Genomic DNA, 19,906 nt, shown 5'->3' on the forward strand with positions numbered 1-19,906 from the left:
GAATCACCACACGCTGACGTCACCTGCTGCTCAAAACAGTGTACGTGCAGCGAGAAAAACAAACGTAATGACAATCTTACAAAAAACATTGCAAGTGTAATATTAAAATATAATTTAATAACTATTAAATACTGAATTTGAACAAAAAAAGTGAGTCTGTAAATTTTCCCCCCATTCTTCTAAATTAAATTGGCCTTGTTTTTAGAATTGGGTGATTTAATGCTGTTAACTGAGATTAACTCCCTTACCAGTGTGCTGATTATTGAACTAGGGCGCTGATCGGGACACATCCAGAGATTTAGTTTGCATTTATTTTTCTTTCTGTTAATTCTTCTCATCTTGAACACAGATAAACTCAACTGAGATCCACGTGTCACCCTGTGATAAACCGTTATAAAGATGGCGTTTATTAAAGTCGAGAGTGAAGAGCTGACGATTGAAGAAGCATTCAGAGTCAAACATGAAGATACTGAGACACTAACAGGTTGGTTTTCATTCTCAAAGCTGAACTAATTCATTTGATTCCTAATCTAAAATCTCCAGCTCCACAGAAATGAAGGATGTTTTTTAAGAATGTAATATGACTTTCCTAAGAGATCACATGATCAGACAAATATTAATGCTGCCTTCCATCACAGATCCTGCATACAAGTTTTGTCTTACATTCATGCTTTAACATCCGGACTAAGAAAAAAGTTATTTGCAGTTCTTATTTTGTTGGGGCAATACTAAGATGTTTTTCGTATTGCCCCTACTAAATAAAAATGCAATGCAAAAACAAAAAAAATGTCTGAAGTCACTTTATGATAAGTGTAAATGCATTGCAGATAATAGTTATAAACCACAAAGCCTTCAAACTGTCTTCTGCATTATCTGTTTATGGAGCGACACCTTATGTTTACAGGGTGTATTCCAGGAGCATTGTAGCCAATCACAGACATGTCTGTTAAACACATAAACACAATGGCCAATCAGACGTGTTCAAGTCCAAACAGTTCAGGGCTTGTTTATTGACCGAGTTCTGCATGTTTAGAAATAGAGCTGTGCAGTTAATCGAAATGCAGTTTCTATTTCGGCCTCCAACGATTACGAAAATACAATAATCAAGAAAAAACGATTATCACGCAACATTCAGCCCCCCTTTCCAGCTTTTGCTCCTCCATAAAAGCCCAGTTTCACGTGCAAATCAGTAAAATCATGTAACGTTAAAATTATTGAAGTTGGTTACATTTATTCATGTTTTTAAAACATGAAAGAGAACTTGCGCTGTTCCTCAGAAGGATTTCTTAAAGTCAGCATGGACCCATAAAGTCAACTGTTAGCTCAAGGTCAACCCTCTACGGACACCTTGGCAATTGATTCGCCATTGGCTAGTAAATTTTTTCGTTTACTCCCCAGACTGATTTTTTTAACAGTTTTTTTAAATATCTGAAAGTACACTCTTAACATCAGTCAGTCAAGCATTTATAGCATTATTTAATAATAGATCTTTAATAATTAATAATAAACTTGATAACCATGTTTGAATGCATATTATTCATTTTAACTGAACATTTTAACTGGACTGGTGGTGCTGCTTTTTTGATCTATACTAAAATACTGATAGGATAATAATGATACGAATTCTACTAATAAGAACTATAAAACGCACTAAGGAATACTAAGGATTAATGAGCTGCTGGATTCATGAATATTAATCAGGTTTTGTGCGTTCGCTCAAACTGATTTGTTGAAATCAAAACAGGGACGATAATAGGTGAGCCCCAGCCAATGAGATTGCCGTTTGCGCATTGGCTCCGCCCACTACAGGAAAACCCAGCAGTTCTTAAAAGCTGAAGAATTCCAAAGGAACGCTGTTATTTTGACAGGAAAATACATCAAAGAATATCGTTTACATGTAGTGCATCAATTCACTCTCTCTCTCTCTCTCTCTGCATGTGTGTGAGACAAAGCGACGATGAGTCATGCGCATTCACACTAGAGTTTACAGTACGTCGAATACAGGTGCGTTGCTCATCCATTCAGATGAACTGAAAAACAGCACAGATCGCTTGAGGGGTCTGAAGTGCTCAGTCAGAGCATTCGGCGATTGAAAATATATCTGAGCTAAACCAAAATGCAACGCTTGGTGATTAATCACATAATCCCTCATCGGTTATGTAATAAATGAACTTAACAGTGTAACAGTAAATTGGATCTGTGTTGGTCTTAAAGTGACAGCAGGCTATATTCTTGTTGCCGACGGTGTTTAATACTAATCAGTGTTGTTGCCAGCAGGCCCAGCTCCACGTGGGGGCCAGGGTGGGCCTGGCCCACCCAATCAGAGGCTTGGCCCACCCTGGCCCCACACCACATAACAGCCAATCACAAAATTAGTGTGATATTCAATTCAGCTCCAGACACGTTATTTTCTAATTTCTGCCCAACCCCCTCTTTTTTTCCCTCCGAGACAGACAGACTTAGCTCATTCACTTCGCAACCTTTGAGGTAAACGGACGTGCTGAATTATAAAGCAATAAAACGACAGTAACAGCCAATTCATTTTATTAGAACTGTTAGTGAACTCAATAACCACACTATAGTAGCCTAATAAAATACAACATGTACAGATTTCTTGTTCCGAAAGGACAAAAGAAAACCATTTTAGCTCACCAGGACACAGCTACCACCTCCTCATCCATTTGCGGCAATGAGGTCGGAGAAATGGAGATCATCATCAGCTTCCGATGGTGTCAAAAGCACAAATACACCCACTCAAAAATGCAGCAATTCTGTCCCAAATGATTTAAACAGGGCGAATCCTTACCAGCCGGTTCTGAAATCATACCCCCGAACTCTTTTTGGAGGGAGAGAGAGAGATGTTTTTTCGGCCCGATTGGTGGTATCAGTCACGGCCGTGGCTTGAATATTCTGTAGATCGCGATGCATGCCTTTGTTTTCCGTGTCGAGTGTTTGGTGTTGCTTTCTCTGAAAATGACACGTTCGTTTCGACAGGTTTTCGAAACTGGAAAGCAGCATTAGAACGTGACCGTGGTCTTCAAAAACATGCCTGCAGCCAAGCTCATTTACAAGTCTCGACCTCATGGACAGAGTTTTGCCACCGATCGGTGTCAGGGGAGACCGTAGCATGTTTGCTCGGCCCCCAACAGATAGAAAAGAATCGCTATTACATAAAAAGCATGGCAGGTGTTGTGACGTTTTTAGCAGTCAATGAGCTTCCACTACACGGGGATTGTAAAACATGTGACAGTGAGGAAGATTACATAGCTGCGGGGCTTTTTGCCAAGTTGTTTAAATACACGTTGGAAAAAGATAAATACCTGGCTGACATTACATCAGGTATCCCACAAAATGCAAAGTACACTTCCAAAACCATCCAGAATGAAGTGATTGAAATTTTGGCATCCATGGTTCTGAAAAAAATAAAACAGAAATATGACACTGCTGATTCAGCTGCATTCTGTTTGAAAAGTGATGGCACAAGGGATCGGTGTAACACTGAAAATTTGTCCGTTATAATTCGTTTTGTGTGCTTGTTAGAACTCCAGCAGCTTGATGCAGATTACATCACTACTGAAATATTACAACACTTGTCTGAATCAAGATACAGTGCTGATAATATAATGAGCCAGTGTTATGATGGAGCATCAGTGATGAGTGGGGTGCGAGGTGGTGTTCATGCTTTATTACAACAAAGGTTGGGCAGGCATATCCCCTACATCCACTGCTATAACCACCAGCTTCACCTCACTGTCATACATGCGATTCAAAGTGAACCTTGTGCTAAAATATTCTTTGACTTGTCAGGCTCCCTGCACTCTTTTTTTCAGGCATCATTTTGTCTCTCAGAGATACAATTGCCCGTATCTCAAAAGACTGTTGAAAATCCGCTGGACAAGTCATTATGAAGTCACAAAATGTGTGGTGGATAATGAGGAAGTCATTCTTGACATTCTTTTTAAGGTTTCCAATGATGATAATGCATCAGTTGACCTTGCAAAAGAATCATCCGGGCTTCTCTCTCAGCTGAAGCGACGCCTTTTTTAAAAATTGGCAAATTTCTGATACATCTTCTCGCCATTTTAAAACCAGCTAATGCCATCCTACAGTCTCAGCATGTTGATTTGTGCAGTGCAGCTGAAGTTGTGCAGGGATGTCTTGGTGCACTGAAAAATCTCAGAGAAAATGACATTGAATTTCAGCAGTACTGCGCTGACATATCTACTGTTGAGCCCTCACCAAAACGTCTAAGGACTGTGAATCCCTCCTATGGTTACTCTTTTATTTTATCACCTTTAGGGCAAGAAGGGCAGTCAGTTTCTGAATGTGCCACTGCAGCTCTAAGACGACAGATGTTGAACATACTAGATACAGCTCTATCAGAGATAGAAAACAGGTTTTCCACAAAGAATTTACAGCTGATGCAAGCCCTCTCAGGTTTAATGCCAAAATCCAACAAATTTCTTGACATCCAGTTGCTTGAACCTCTCTGTAGTCTTGCAGGGGTTGCAAAAACTGAACTCCAGAATAAAATTCTTGTTGCCAGACCAATGCTGTCCAAAAAACTTCCATCTGATGCTGAATGTTCTGCTGTTTGCAAACCCTTGCAGGAACACAAAGATGCATTTGCAGGTCTTCATAAATTGTATGTATCTGCTATGGTCATGGGTGTCTCTACTGCTTCATGTGAGAGCTCATTCTCTACTCTGGCAAGAATTTTGACACCATTCCGCCAAACAATGCTTCATGAGAGGAAAAAAAACCTTGTGCTTTTAGCACATGAAAAAGCAATAACACATGAACTGGACATGGATGAGTTTGTAACAGAATTCTCTAAAATGAGTTGTAATTTTATACTATATTATGAGAATAATTCTTAAGAAAAACAGCATTTCAGATAAAATTAACATTTTTAGTTTGTAACAAGTTTGTTTTAGTTGATGTAAATAGTTATTTTAAAAGAACTGCCCCTTTTTATCAAATCTAAAGTTACTTAATTGATACAAGATCTGTTAAGGGGTCAAAAAAAATTACAAATGCAAAAAGAGAATGTAAAAATAAACATGTGAACCTTTTTTATCTATATATATATACAGTTACTAAATAGTTCCAAAATATGTACAAAACATTAAAAATGAAGAAAACACAAACACAACAATAACAAACAACCCTAACAATTGCCTTATCTATAAAAATAGACATGTGAGATTAAAGCATTAAAGATGCCAAAGGATTGTAGTGGTTTGAAAGGAGGGCTCTTCAGAGCCCTCAACACTGTGGGCAGGTCCCATGTAGGGACAGTGAAAGGGCAAGGCAGGTTGAGCCTAGGTTGTTCCTGCCCACCGACTGGCCAGCTATAGGAGTGTGTGAAGCTGTTATGGCTGCTACATAGATCGTGAGTGTGGAAGGGGAGTGACCCTTATCTAACAACTCCTGCAGGAAGGACAATACCAGAGATATGTCACAGGAAATTAGGTCTGCGCCGCGGGTCATGCACCGGGTGGAGAAGACAGACCATTTAAGGGGATAGGCCTTGTAGAGGGTTCTGTAGCCTGAGATATTGTGTTTAGCACGCTCTCAGGGAGGTCCGCAGGCTCCCATCGAGAGGCCAGAGGTGCAGAGCCCACAGCTCGGGCTGGAGGTGCCATATCATTCTTTTCGCCTGAGAGAGGAGGTCTCATCTCAGGGCAATGGGCCACGGGGCTGCCGAGACAGCTCTACGAACTAGTGTTGGTTCCTCCAGAGCGTGGCCACCAACAGAACCTTGTGCTTCTGTTTCCTGATTCGCCTGATTACCTGTGGGATCAGGGCGATCGGGAGGAATGCGTGAAGGAGGAGGTCATTCTTGGGCCAATGCATCCTTGTTCTTCAAAAAGTAAATTGGGCAGTGAGAGTTGTCTTCTTAGGTGAAGAGGTCAACCTCTGCCTTGCCAAATATCTCCCAGATTCTTTGAACTGTATGTGGGTGGAGCATCCACTCTTCCGAGGGGACATGCGAAGGCCCAAACATACTGCCAGCATTTCCAGACAGTTGATGTGAAGCCGACTCTCCTCCTTCCACCAATGGCTGAAAGCCGGTTTGCCATCGCTCAGAGCTCCCCAACATGTGCTGGAAGCGTCTGTCAAGACCACATTCCTTCTGCAGACCATTCCCAGGGGCACACCCCATTCCATCCACTGAGAGTCTTTACGCAGGCCTGGTTCATCTTGACACGTGTGGGACGGAACTCGTGGTTTCAGCCATTACTGAAGGGGCCCCATGCTAAACAGGCCCAGCTGAAGTACTGGAGACACAGAGGCCATGAGGCCCAACATCTTCTGAAACCCCTTTAGAAGGCTAAAGGCTCCAACTTTGAATGAGGCCGCGATCTACCAAATAGCCAGTGCATGATCTGGCGTGACTACCGCCCTCATTCGGGCTGAGTCAAGGACTGTTCTCAGGAACGATATCCGTTGGCTGAGGGATAGCGCACTCTTGGCGAAATTGACCCTGAGTCCCAGGCACTCTAAGGGTTTCAAGGTAATCATTCTGAACGGCCGTTTCATGAGTGCGCGGTTCGGGTGCCAGAGCCTCAGGCCAACATCCTTTTTGGGGATGAGCTTTTCGAAAAACGAGCCTGACAGCTCCTCCGCATCTGAAGCACCCAGAGACACATTGTTGTCCATGGTGTCGCACTCGCTCCCACAGAACGAGACCAGATCGCCAGGTGAGAGAAGAGGATGGGAAAACCTCTCTATGTGGAAAGAGTGACGCACGCAGGGGCTCAGACGGCGTGGGCTCACTCATCACTGAACGTTGAGATCTTCTGCCCCGCCCCTTTTTCCTTACAGGTTGCTGGGAGGGAGCGAGGGGCAGAGTCGCTTTCTGAAAAGAAAGCTATCCGCAAGCGCAGGGAGGCGAGACTCATATCCACACAATGAGTACATTCCGTCTCAGTAAGTGCAGCTTCAGCGTGAGCAGTGCCCAAGCATGAAACGCATTCGCCGTGACCATCAGCGGCGTGCAGGGTAGCCCTGCACAAGCGACAGTAGAGGCACGGCATTTACAACAACGCCAGAAATTTGCTCAGAAAATTTGCTCTTATAGTCGCCGGATAGCGGCAGGGGACCAGGAACACCACAGCTGCTGCAGACGCCCTAAAAAAACATTTTAAGTTATTAATTATAAAGCTTTCATGTCTATAGTTATTCAAACGGCACATCATTTATATATATAAAAAAAGCAAGTAAAGAACATTTACATTATCAAGCAACATGACTGACTTCAGTCTAGTGTGAGTTTAAGCATGCTCAAAAAACTTCCCTGTTCAATAAAGCTACCTACAATGTCAACGGAATCTCTTACATTGTATGTACATTTCCACTTTGTTGTTTATAATGAGAGAGAATTCAGTCAGCGTATGTGCGCTCAACACAACTCTGGCATTTCAGTGATTACTTATCTGAATGCCTCTGATTGGCCATTGCATTCATAAGCTCAACAGAATCATGTGTGATTGGATATAATGCAGAATGCTGTAAAAACGCATAATTTGATGCACAACTAGCAGATCTAAATTTAATGGTGCAATTGACACTTTTCATTTTCTCTTTATTTGTGACATCCTTAATGGATTGTTTAATTGTGCATGGACATATGTGACCCTGACATACATTTTTCTTTTATGTCACAACAAAAACTTAATTCTTGATTAGTAATATGCATTGCTAAGAACTTTATTTGGACAACTTTAAAAACGATTTTCTGTATTTTTATTTTTTTGCAGCCTAAGATTCCAGATTTTCAAATTGTCCTATCCTAACAAACCACACATCAATGCAAAGATTATTTTTACAGTTTTCAGAAGATATATAAATATAAATTTGCGAAAATTGACACTTAAGACTGGTTTTGCGGTCCAGGGTCACATATTTGTCCGATTTGGTGACATTTTGTCCCTAATTTTTAGACCCGTGGCCAGGGGAAGGCTAAGCCTTCCTTTCCCAGCCTTACACACACCCTGCCTATGGGTTTAACTGGTATAGGATCTAGTAGTATGTTGGTTTTGATGTCTGTTGCTTTGTGCCATTAACTTAAAGGGGTTAACTTTTATTTGTGTTTCCTTGCCTTAGACCTGATGGCACTGAAAGAAGAGAACGAAGTACTGAATGAAATCAAAAAAGAAGATCAATACACGAATCACCATGATTTCAAAACTGAAGAACAATCTTTTAGTTGTTCACAGACTGAAACAACTTCCATACAGGAAAGGGCTCAAAAGTCAGAAAATATAAGTTATTTCAACTGCCAAGATTGTGGAAAAAGTTTCACTCATAAAGGAAGCATTAACAGGCACATGAAAATTCACACTGGAGAGAAGCCTTACTCATGCCCTCAGTGTGGAAAGGATTTTCAACAACATGGAGGCCTTAAAGTCCACATGAGTATTCATACAGGAGAAAGGCCTTTTACCTGCCAACAGTGTGGAAAAAGATTCAAACGAATAGTAAACCTTGATTACCACATGAGAGTACATGCTGGAAAAAGCCCTTTCACCTGCCATCAGTGTGGAAAAAATTTTTGCCGAAAAGGAACCCTTGATTACCACATGAGAGTGCACACTGAGAGACCGTACACATGCCCTCACTGTACAAAGAGTTTCAGCCAAAAAGGAAAATTTGAATACCACATAAGAAATCACACTAGAGAGAAACCCTACATATGCCCACAGTGTGGAAATGGTTTCATTCAAAAAGGACACGTTATAGACCACATAAGAATTCACACCGGAGAGAAGCCTTTTACCTGTCAGCAATGTGGAAATAGTTTCCGCCAAAAAGGATGCCTTAACAGGCACATGAAAACACACATTGGAGAGAAGTAATTTGTATGCGGTCACTTGGAATGAGTTTTAGAAGTGAAACAGCCCTTAAATACCACCTGAAGATTCACATATGAGAAAACTGCTGTATATTATCACAGTGTGGAAGAAGTTTAACAGACCTGAAACACCTGAGGAATCATGTAATAACTCACACTGGAGAGAAGCCTTACATGTGCCATCACTGTGGAAAGACTTGCAAAGCCAAAGCAAACCTTGAGGTTTATACGGAGCCCGGGAACTCACCTGTAGGAGAAAAAAAAAAAAAAAAACGTGTGGCAACAGTTTTGCAATTTGTCCCCTCAGTTTATAAACCGTACTCACAAATTCTTAAACCGTTCCCTCGGTTTAACAAATCGTGCCCATGGATCAATAAACTGTACCCACAACTTTCCAATCCGTTCCCTCAGATTTTGTAAACCGTACCTTCAGTTTTTGAATCTGTACCCACAAATTCATAATCCATGCACATGCCTATGCAATCCGTTCCCACAGGTTTGTAAACTCACGGATTTGTGGCCCCGCCCCCAGACTGTACCGGCATTTCAACCAGGCCATCTGTTTAGGTTCGGCATTGTATTGTGTTTATTAAACTTTATTTTTCATAGTATATGAGACCGTGATTCACACTCACAAAATAGTCTTCTTTTTTGCGTTTATTTTACATTAATCACCAATAGGATAAACCACCGCCGCCTGTGTTTTATCCTATAGCCTAAAGTAAAATAAACGCTAAAAAGAAGAATAGAAAATTTCTTTAAAAAACGAGCAATACAAAACAAATAATGTACGGGTTATGTTATGTTGTGCTTCCTTTGCTCGCTAACTGAATGCAATGTTATTTAATAATAACATTAACAGTGAAGCATGCATCTAACTCTGGGAGGAAAATGTAGTATAATAAAATAAGTCTTTATGTTCTGAATGAAAAGTACATAAACACATTTCTATACCTGTAAAAGGTTATTTTAAAAAGAAATCATTCATGAATCATTTTATGATAAACTTTTTTCTCTCTAACGTGCACTCATTTATTTAGCCTGTAAATTAAAATAATAATAATTACGATTATTCTTAATATTGCTATTATTACATTTAGGCTACATATGCATTTAAAAGAAGCTTTTATCTAAAACGACTTACAAAAGAAGAACAATTTAGTCAAAAGTCAGCCATAACACAATGCCAGGTTTATTATACAATAATAATAAAGTGTTAAAGATATAATAAATAAACACAAGATTTTGGCGCAACTCTTGCTTATTAAATCGTAGGCTATGACACCTTGTAGGCCTACCCGCTACAATTGATAGAGAATCACTTAAGACAATTTGATATAGGCTTATTCCACATGATAATATGTGATAAAACAATATACAATATGATTAACACAGGCTACCTTGGAGCTTGCTGTTCTTCTAAAATTAATCCGTAAGTAGAGTTTACAAATCCGTGGAAATAGATTGAGAAAGCGTGCGCACGGATTAAAAACCGAAGGTACGGTTTACAACATGATGAATATGTAAATATGTGCTGGGGATTTTCCTTTCAATAACAAAATAAAAGTGGAGAGAAAACAGCATTGGAGTGTTGGAGTGGATCTATGCAGTGTATGGGTATTATTTCAGTTGTGGCAGGAGAAGGGCCAGATTTAATAAATAGGGCAAATTAGAGTGAGACAATTCCAAAAGCACTGATGGGAGTGACAAGTTCTCATGATCTACTGACGATGCTCAAATTAAAGAACACAGCAGCTCATTTCCATAATGATGAACACAATCTACCAAGAGCAGCTCAAATTACAAATAACAGTGCTTGGATATTCTGATAACGCCTCTCTGTTCTCTTCTTACAGCAACTATTGCTGCTTGTATAAATAAGTAAGACATGCTTTTTGGAGCATTAAATTATTGCACAAATACCAATAAATTGACTTCTGCAAATAGAGTTGCCAACAGTCCTGTATCATCAAAGTGTTCCGTATGAAAGCTATATGGAATGTAGTTTGTCCCATATTTGCAGGTATATGCCATATGACCACCAGACCTTACAAATAATAAATTCTCAATTGATAATCATTCTTTTTGGACAAATCATTGTCGAGGAAGACTTCAAGACCAAGCAGAATCTTCTGACAGCTGGTCGCTCCCGCTTCACAGCGATACCAGCACACTGCACCAGCAGTTCCATTCACAATCTGTGTTTTAATTTTGGCAAATCAGTTTGGGCGAATGAAAACAACATGATTATTGAACATCCAGAAAACCCATCTATCTGAGTTAAGGCGTCTTACACTATTGTGAGTTAATTGAAAGAAAAAAGGCTAATTTTAAAAATTTTAACATCTATTCCAGGGGTGGTGAACTCCGGTCCTGGAGAGCCACAGTCCTGCAGAGTTCAGCTCCAACCCTAATTAAAACTCACCTGCCTGTAGCTTTCTAGTAACCCTTCTGACCTTGATTAGCTCGTTCAGGTGTGTTTGATTAGGGTTGAAGCAAAACTCTCCAGGACCGACGTTCGCCACTCCTGATCTATTGTATTTTTAAACTTTAAACAAATTCAAGCACTAAACAGAAAAGCCACACTCTTTAATTTCTCCTTGATTAAAAAAATGCATTTTCAATAATTCATAGGCTATATGTCTGCAGTAACATTTTAGTTCAAAAACTGGACATTGATAAAATAATGCTTTATTGACTGGCTTTAGATTTTTAGTTGTTATGCTTTCAAATTTTATGTCATATATGTAGGCAATGTGCTCTTCGATAGCACTGTTAGTAAAACGGAGGACTGTAGAGGTGAATCTATTGAAAATCCTCAGGTCACTGGTTCAAATCTGACTCAAAGGAGGAAACTTTTGGGGCAGTTGTGGCCGGATGGTTAGAGTCGGACTTGTTACCCAAAGGTTGCGGGTTACCGGTACCGCTACGGAGTAGCACGGTACCTATGTGATTCGTCCAAGACATAAACATAGACTTTAAAAAAAGATGGACGACGCGTCTCCAGTTCCTTCCACTATGGAAAAGTGAAGCCAAAACATTCTTAGTATGACCGCTGTCATCTTGTGAAAATTATGTCATTTGGAGCCAGAGTCTGTGCGGTAGTGATTGTGGGGTGGAGCCGCGGTATCAAAGTCCAGCCCAAAATCATGACACCACACCCCATTTTTATAGCATCAAGTAATTAGTTAAAAGCTAGCTTAAGAAAAATGAACACTTGTACGTACATCAGCATGGTAAGAACTACCTAAAATGACAAAGTAATTTATTTAGTTTGTCTTACGTCCCATTTGATTATATGGAGAGGGCAGGGTTTATGACCTAAACTGCAGCCAGCCACCAGGAGGCGATCGAGACGCGATGGCTTCAGTTTTGAGGACTCATCGTGCATGCTTGGACATAAACAGAGGCTGCGTCCGAAATGGCATATTTCCCTACTATATAGTATGCAAAAAGCAGTAGGTGAGCGAATGAATATGTTTGAATCCTCCGTGTTCATAAAAGAGTAGGTGAGAATTGCACTAATTCTCGCGAGATTTGGACATACGGTACTTAATTTGTATTCTAATATGCCTACTTACCTAATATATAGTATGGGAAAAAAAGAGTATGTGAAGAAAGAAGTATGTTCGAAAACCTCAGTATTCATGAAACAGTAGGCGAGAAATCCCCGGATGTCCTACTGTTTCAGCCCAGATTCTGGTGTTTTCATCTGTGGATACTTTTCAATCCCAGGATGCCATACGTCATCATCGAACGTGAAGGAGAGCAGCTACGAGGGTGTTTACAAATGTGAGTATTATAAACCAAAACATGGTTCCCGTGTGTTAAAATCATATTTGCTGAGCTACTGTAGAGTAAACTGTTGATTTGTTAAGATGTAGAGACACTAGCCAGTAACGTTACAGTATATTTGTAAAAAAAAAATTCTGTAAAAACATTGTTTATTATGTATAGCGAACAGTGGAGCTCCAGTAAGCACATCTCCAAAATGAATTTACATAAACCACATACATCTTAAAGACGATTAAATGTCTATTTAATATGAGACGGGAAAATGTTCTAAGACCACTGCAGATGAGCACATCACAACATGAACAGACGTCTGATTGAGAGATGTGTGTGTGCTACTGCTTTAGATGAATGAAAGTCATGTAAATAAACAAATCTACATAGAGTAAACATAAGTTATCTGTTTCATTTGACCATTAGTATTGTTGATAAATTGAGGAACATTTGTGTTGGATAAAAAGTGAGTGAACACAGCAGCAGCTCAACATGTAAATGCAGTATATCACAGATACATCACAGAGGAGATGGACTCTTGTCTGGATGTTACAGGGACACATGAGATACACGTGTGTTTATCTGCTGAAGAGTGACTGATGAAGAAATGCTGCCATCAATAGTAGTGAGTACACTACAGTCATCAATAAAACATCTTTTAAATCTTAACTTGTAGTTTATTTTAATTATTGTCATTTCAAACAGTTATTACAGCACTTTTCTGATTCTTGATTGCTGATCATTTGCTGCAGATCTTTTGTGGTGGAGCAGGTGACAGCGGCATTTGTGAAGAAAGGAAAACCTGAAATCAAAATATAAAGTAAGATCATTCTGTTACTTCTAATACAGAAATTACTTCTAATACAGAAAAAAACACTGTGCTGTTAAAATGACTGCTTTTGTTTTGTGTTTGTGCATCTTTGCAGGATCTGACGTGTCTGCAGACTGCTGTGTGCACTGAGGATGGAGAAGACCACAGCAGCATCCTGGAAATGATCCAGTGTCATGAATGAGACACTCCATCACTGCATCTGCCCCTGTTTTCTCATCAGGACCGGATGGTCTCTTCATCCTCAGTGAGCCCAGAGCCAGCGAGAACATCTAGAGAAACACCAAAAGACACTGAGGATGGGAATTTGGTCAAGTCTGCTGGTTTCTGTTCATACAACATCAGTCAATGAAACCCGAGCTTCAAAAGCATCATCAAATAATGTCATGAAGAATCTGAAAGTCAGGCTCTATTGGCCGATACTGTATGAACACAAACCAGCAGGAGAAACTTGACCGAAATCACTTTTTCAGGAAAAAATGCACACACAGAAGGATTGAACCGCATGGACACGAGTAAATAATTTATTTATGTTTAGATGAACTAACCCTTTAAAGCCCCAAATAGAAACTGTATGAAATATATGCATGCATTAATATTATAGTAGTACCTTGAAGAAAAAAAAACTTTAAGAAATAAGCAGCTTTATTGAGTGTTTGTGCCCAAGACACAAAAAAGCATTTACAAAAATCACATTTACATGTATTCTTTTGGCAGACACTTTTATCTGAAGTGACTTACAGTGCTCTTATCACAGCGACCCCAGTCCCTCTGGAGCCACCTGGAGTAAAGACACACCGGTGGAGACGACTGCGGAGATCGATGCAGAAACCTTCTGCTGACCAGTCCAGTTCACTACACCACAAAACTAATGAAGCTTTATCAAATTAGCATGCAATTGTAAAAATATCAAATTAAATCTGGTTCAAGTTTGTATGGTTCAGGGGTGTCATCATGGTCTTCCTCATCCTCTCTGTGCACTCAGACAAGGACTCGATGTCCCTCTCTCATTCATGATCAGATTCAGTCTGACTGCAGCAGTGAGGGACGTGGATGTGGGTTCACTGTCTGTAAACTTTCAAAAACAGAACAATGTTTGAATAAAGCTTTGTTTCATGTGTTGTTGACTTGTATTTATTTATTCTGATGGTTATTTTTATTTAATCTTTTACTCATTTATTCATGTCTCCTGTTGTTGTCAGTGAACGAAATATTTAAAGAAGAGATCTTCTAGCAGCTGGTTCACGTCTCCTTTGTGCAGATATTACAAATATTGCAAACGCTGAGGAAACTGTACTAGGTAGGGTTGTGGAGTTACTGATGCTATGAGGTGTTTAATCTTTCAGGATTATACTGTGGGTCATTTCAGTAGAGTTAAAATATAAAAACTTAACACAAAATGTATTGGTTATACTACAATCACAATAAAAGGGCATCTGTTTCTTCAACAAGACCACAAAAGGAGCAAATTGCATCAACATCAAAATATTTACAGATAGTAGATATTAAACCTGTGGCAGTCAGTCATCTCTTTGAAGATGTTGTGCTTGTTATAATGTCATAGGTCACATGATAACATAAACATGGCGGATCGCATTCATACTCAACAAGATTTGGCTGTAGAGTACGTACTCTTTTAGATCTCGTTAAGTAAGTACTTATTAAAATTAAGTACCTACTCATTGAGTATGCCATTTCGGACGCAGCCAGAGAGAAGTAGCTTCGTTGTTCTAAGTTCTGCCGCAAGACGCACGCACTTCTGTTTATTAAGCACTAGAGCAGGGGTTCCCAAACTTTTTCATTCTAGGACCCACCTAGACAAGTATAATCAATCTCAAGACCCACCATAAAATGTTTAAATGGAAATATGGGGAAAAACACATCTTCATTTAGTAGTAAGTAGAGAACAGTTTTTATTTTCATATTAATTTTATTTATTTTCATATGAATGAAATATATAATTGATTGCAATACCAAAAGGCTTGAAAGAAACACAGAAAGTTATAACCATTCAGATGTCAAAACAGCAGCCTAATGGTTATGTTAAGGTTATGAGAGGAACAGCTGAGTTCTACTGATTAACAAAAACATGTACAAATCTCAAGAACTGAAATATTGTGTTTAATAACTACTTCAAGCTTAAGAGTAAGCAAGTGAAATGTATTAGTGTGAAGGGTGTGGCTGCTTCTTAGAACACAACACATCGAATCTAGGAATTATTATCGACAGACTGACACGCATGTCTTGTGATAGTTGTAGCCGTGATCTGTATTTTGTTTTCATTGCAGTCAGAGCAGAAAATCCACTCTCACATAGTTTCACGAGTTCACATCTACGTATATTAATACTGTAAGTTTATGCGTATTTGGCGTGCTGTCCGGGTGGAGGGCTCCGAGCTCGGGATGTGGCCCGAACCCAGAGTACTCCCCACAAAACAAGAGAGGAAAAAGACAGCCGCCGGACTACGAACCCCCCAAAACGCAGAGATTTGGCGGGCTGAGGTTTTTTTTTTTTATTTTTTTTTTTTTTAATCGTGGTCGTTGGCCAGAAGATTTCGCGTTGGAAAAAGCGGAGGAGCAGGCAGGTCCTATTGGTTGATGGATGAGGAAGAAGCGGTTACGATGTCGGGAAGACAGGTTCTACCGTCTGCCTGTGAGATGTATTGAATTATTGACTAGATGCGTAGTGTGTCCGCTGAGAGACTAGTGCTTGCTGGACGGACAGGGAAATCAATGGATATTTCCGCGTCCGCTGGGAGACTAGTGCTCGCTGGACAAACAGAGGAAAAATAGATGTTATTGAGTCCGCTGTGAGACTAGTGCCCGACTGATGGAGGAGACAAATGATAATTACTTCCTGCGTCCGCTGGGAGGCTGAGGCTCGCTGGACAGACAGAGGAAAGAAAAGAAAATAATAATAATAATGATAATAATAATAATAATAATGAAAAAATAGATATTTACTGCGTCCGCTGGGAGACTAGTGCTCGCTGGACTGATGGAGGAGACAAATGGGTATTTCTGCGTCCGCTGGGAGGCTGAGGCTCACTGGACAGACAGAGGAAAGAAAAATAATAACGAAAAATAGATATTTACTGCGTCCGCTGAGAGACTAGTGCTCGCTGGACGGGCAGTGGAAATGAATAATCTTTACTGCGTCCGCTGAGAGACTAGTGCTGAGAGACTGGTGCTCGCTGGACGGGCAGTGGAAAACGAATAATATTTACTGCGTCCGCTGAGAGGCTGGTGCTCGCTGGACGGGCAGTGGAAACGAATAATATTTACTGCGTCCGCTGAGAGACTAGTGCTGAGAGACTGGTGCTCGCTGGACGGGCAGTGGAAACGAATAATATTTACTGCGTCCGCTGAGAGGCTGGTGCTCGCTGGACGGGCAGTGGAAACGAATAATATTTACTGCGTCCGCTGAGAGACTAGTGCTGAGAGACTGGTGCTCGCTGGACGGACAGTGGAAACGAATAATATTTACTGCGTCCGCTGAGAGACTGGTGCTCGCTGGACGGGCAGTGGAAACGAATAATATTTACTGCGTCCGCTGAGAGACTGGTGCTCGCTGGACGGACAGTGGAAACGAATAATATTTACTGCGTCCGCTGAGAGGCTGGTGCTCGCTGGACGGGCAGTGGAAACGAATAATATTTACTGCGTCCGCTGGGAGACTCGAGCTCGCTGGACATGCGGGTGAAGACAGAGCAGATATAGATGTATATTTTTTTTTTTTTTTTTTTTTGCATGGTTTACTCGCTGAGGGTTTGGTGGGCTTTTTTGATGTGGAAACGGTTGGTTCTTATGTAGCTTTGAAAGGCATCTGAGGACCACCTTCCTAGAGCTTGGATCTGCTGCTGGGAGAGACCTTTTTGAGCTGCTGAGGTTGCTGCCCCAATGCGGAAGGAGTGGCTTGAGAAGTTTTTTGCTGGGATTCCTGAGTGTTGGAGGACGGATTTCAGATGTTTCTGAAACCAGAAGCGGGTGACTGGTTTGTTGGATTCGTCTATGAATAGGGGATCGAGATGGGATTTAGCTTGGGAAGTTCTCCACTGGAGGTATGCCAGAATGGATTGGAATGGTTGGATGGGTGATGAGAGTTTGAAAATGTAAATGAAATGGCCTTTTTTGGTTTGATCTGTCTTACTTTGTTTAATCAAATACGATATGGTTTCGTTGTCTATGACTGATAAGTCTGAGATGGTGGGGTGGGTTTTGGGATCGAATTTGGAGGTGATGGCGAGTTCCGAGCATCTAAGGAAACCGAAAAAGGCTAAAATAAACATGGCATCTAATGTGCAGGCGATATGGAGAGACAGGTAGCCGGTGCGGAGGGTGTAAATGCATTGGGTGAGGATATCTGATGTTATGGGTTGTCTGGTGTCGGGACGGTTTGGCTGGGATCGTTGAATTCCTTTGATTAAGAGGGAGGTTTGTGAATTATTTATCTCGGGTGAGGGGGCGCCGTATATCAGTTTGTGGAAAAATTGAATGCCACTCAGATACCCTTTGATAGAGCCAACTTGCAGGCTCTTGATGCTGTTAAGGTAGGATATGAATGAAGTGATTGTGAGGAGAGAAAAGTCTGGGAATGGTAAATTATAGGATATGTGGAATGTTTTAAAACATCTCCACGCAGTCACGTAGGTTTGGAGGGTTCTGGGGGAAACTGCTTGGAGGATTGTGTCGAGTGATGTGTCGAGGAGGGGTTTTAACGGATGTGTTACGGGAATATCAGTTCTGAATATGGAGGAACGGGCGTTGGGGAATTGTCCGCCCCTGGAGCCAGCGTCCTGAATTTCTGAAACAGAAAGCGAGAGAGAGAGTCAGCGATTTGATTTTCTGAGCCCGGAACGTGTTTGGCGACTAAGATGAATTGGTCGCACGCTGAGATCCAGGTGAGGCGTCTTAAAAGAGGCATTATAGCCTGTGAATGAGAGCGGCCTTTATTAATGCAATGCACTGTTGCATCATTGTCGCAATGCACCAGAATGCTGCTAGTGGTCCATTCTTTTCCCCACAGAAAGGCTGCTACTACTATGGGGTAGATCTCAAATAATGCGGAGGACAGAGGTATGTCCTGTAATTGTGGTGGCCAAGGAGACGCAAACCAGCGACCTTGGTAAAATCCTCCGAAACCAACCGAGGGGGCGGCGTCTGTGAACAATCGGATATCGACTGGGGACGAAACGAGGTGGCGGTAGAAAAGGGATAGGCCGTTCCATTGGTTTAGGAATGTTAACCATAACTTGAGTTCGTCGCGACATGCTTGGGTTATAGAAATGCGGTCCTCTAGTGCGGGGACGGAGGACGCGAGCGAGAGGAGGTGCGAAATGAATGGGCGGCCTTGCGGAATAATGCGCATAGCGAAATTTAGGTGGCCCAGCAGGGATAGTTCACGTTTAGAACAATTTGGGTTGTCGATGAGGGTAGATGAGACTAAGATGATTCGGTCGATTTTCTCTTTGGGCAGGGATGCTTGGAATTTGTCTGAATCCAATTTAATCCCGAGGAACTCGATGGATTTGGCTGGACCAATCGTTTTCTCTTGAGCAATAGGAATTCCGAGTTCGGAAAAGACTTTTTGAGCCGTAAGGAAACGTGCGGCTGGTATGGCTTCGGGGGGCGAAATTATTAAAAAATCGTCTAGCAGGTGAATGAGGTGGGGAATGGCGTAATTATTGGACAAGATCCAGCAAACTGCTTCTGATAGCATGTCGAAAATTTTTGGGCTGCTTTTGCATCCGAAGGTTAGGCGTACGGCGAAGTAGTATTTCCCACGCCAGCGCACTCCAAAAAGATGCCATGAATCTGGATGGATAGGCATAATTTTGAAGGCTGAAGTAATGTCGATTTTTGCGAGCCAAGCACCCCGACCTGCGATTTTAACCATGTCGATTGCTTGATCTATGTCTTGGTATTTAAGCGAAAATTCATCGAGAGGAATTAAGCTGTTAATGCTTGGAAACGGGGAATTATGCGGGGCTGATAAGTCGATTATGAGACGTTTTTTACCCGAAAATTTTCTTGTAGCCACTCCGATGGGGCTGATACGAAACGTGTTGAATGGGGGAGTGTCGAAAGGGCCGATCATGAAACCAGATTCGACTTCTTTTTTAATCAGATTGTCGACGACTTCAGGTTCTGTTATCGCGGACAGAAGATTACTACAGATAGTGTTCTGTGAGAGCGGGCATTCTGCGCCGGGTTTAAAGCCGTTTTCGAGGCCTGTCAGCAGGTACTTGGTAAATTCGGGGTCCGGATGATGAGCTAGTTCAGCGTGCATGCGTGAAATATTTACAGGAGTCGATAGGTAATTTTTTGAATTTTTATTAGCAGATTTGTACACTGGGCACACGAAGCGGGCATGAGCGCCGCCGCAGAAACTACAAACATGAAGGTACCGGCAGCGCGATTTGATGCATTTAC

At 41.2% G+C, this 19,906-nt stretch overlaps 1 protein-coding gene across 1 annotated transcript; it reads left to right on the plus strand.

Moving 5' to 3' along the window:
- Window positions 1-10,440, plus strand: LOC109086199 (gastrula zinc finger protein XlCGF8.2DB-like). Its single transcript, XM_042722877.1, has 2 exons — window positions 1-484; window positions 8,113-10,440. The coding sequence occupies exons 1-2, from the start codon at window positions 400-402 to the stop codon at window positions 8,862-8,864; spliced, it is 837 nt and encodes a 278-aa protein (XP_042578811.1). The 5' UTR covers window positions 1-399; the 3' UTR covers window positions 8,865-10,440.
- Window positions 10,441-19,906: the final 9,466 nt, after the last annotated feature.

The sequence above is a fragment of the Cyprinus carpio genome, chromosome B4, assembly GCF_018340385.1.
Source record: "Cyprinus carpio isolate SPL01 chromosome B4, ASM1834038v1, whole genome shotgun sequence".
In the NCBI taxonomy this organism is placed as follows: domain Eukaryota; kingdom Metazoa; phylum Chordata; class Actinopteri; order Cypriniformes; family Cyprinidae; genus Cyprinus; species Cyprinus carpio.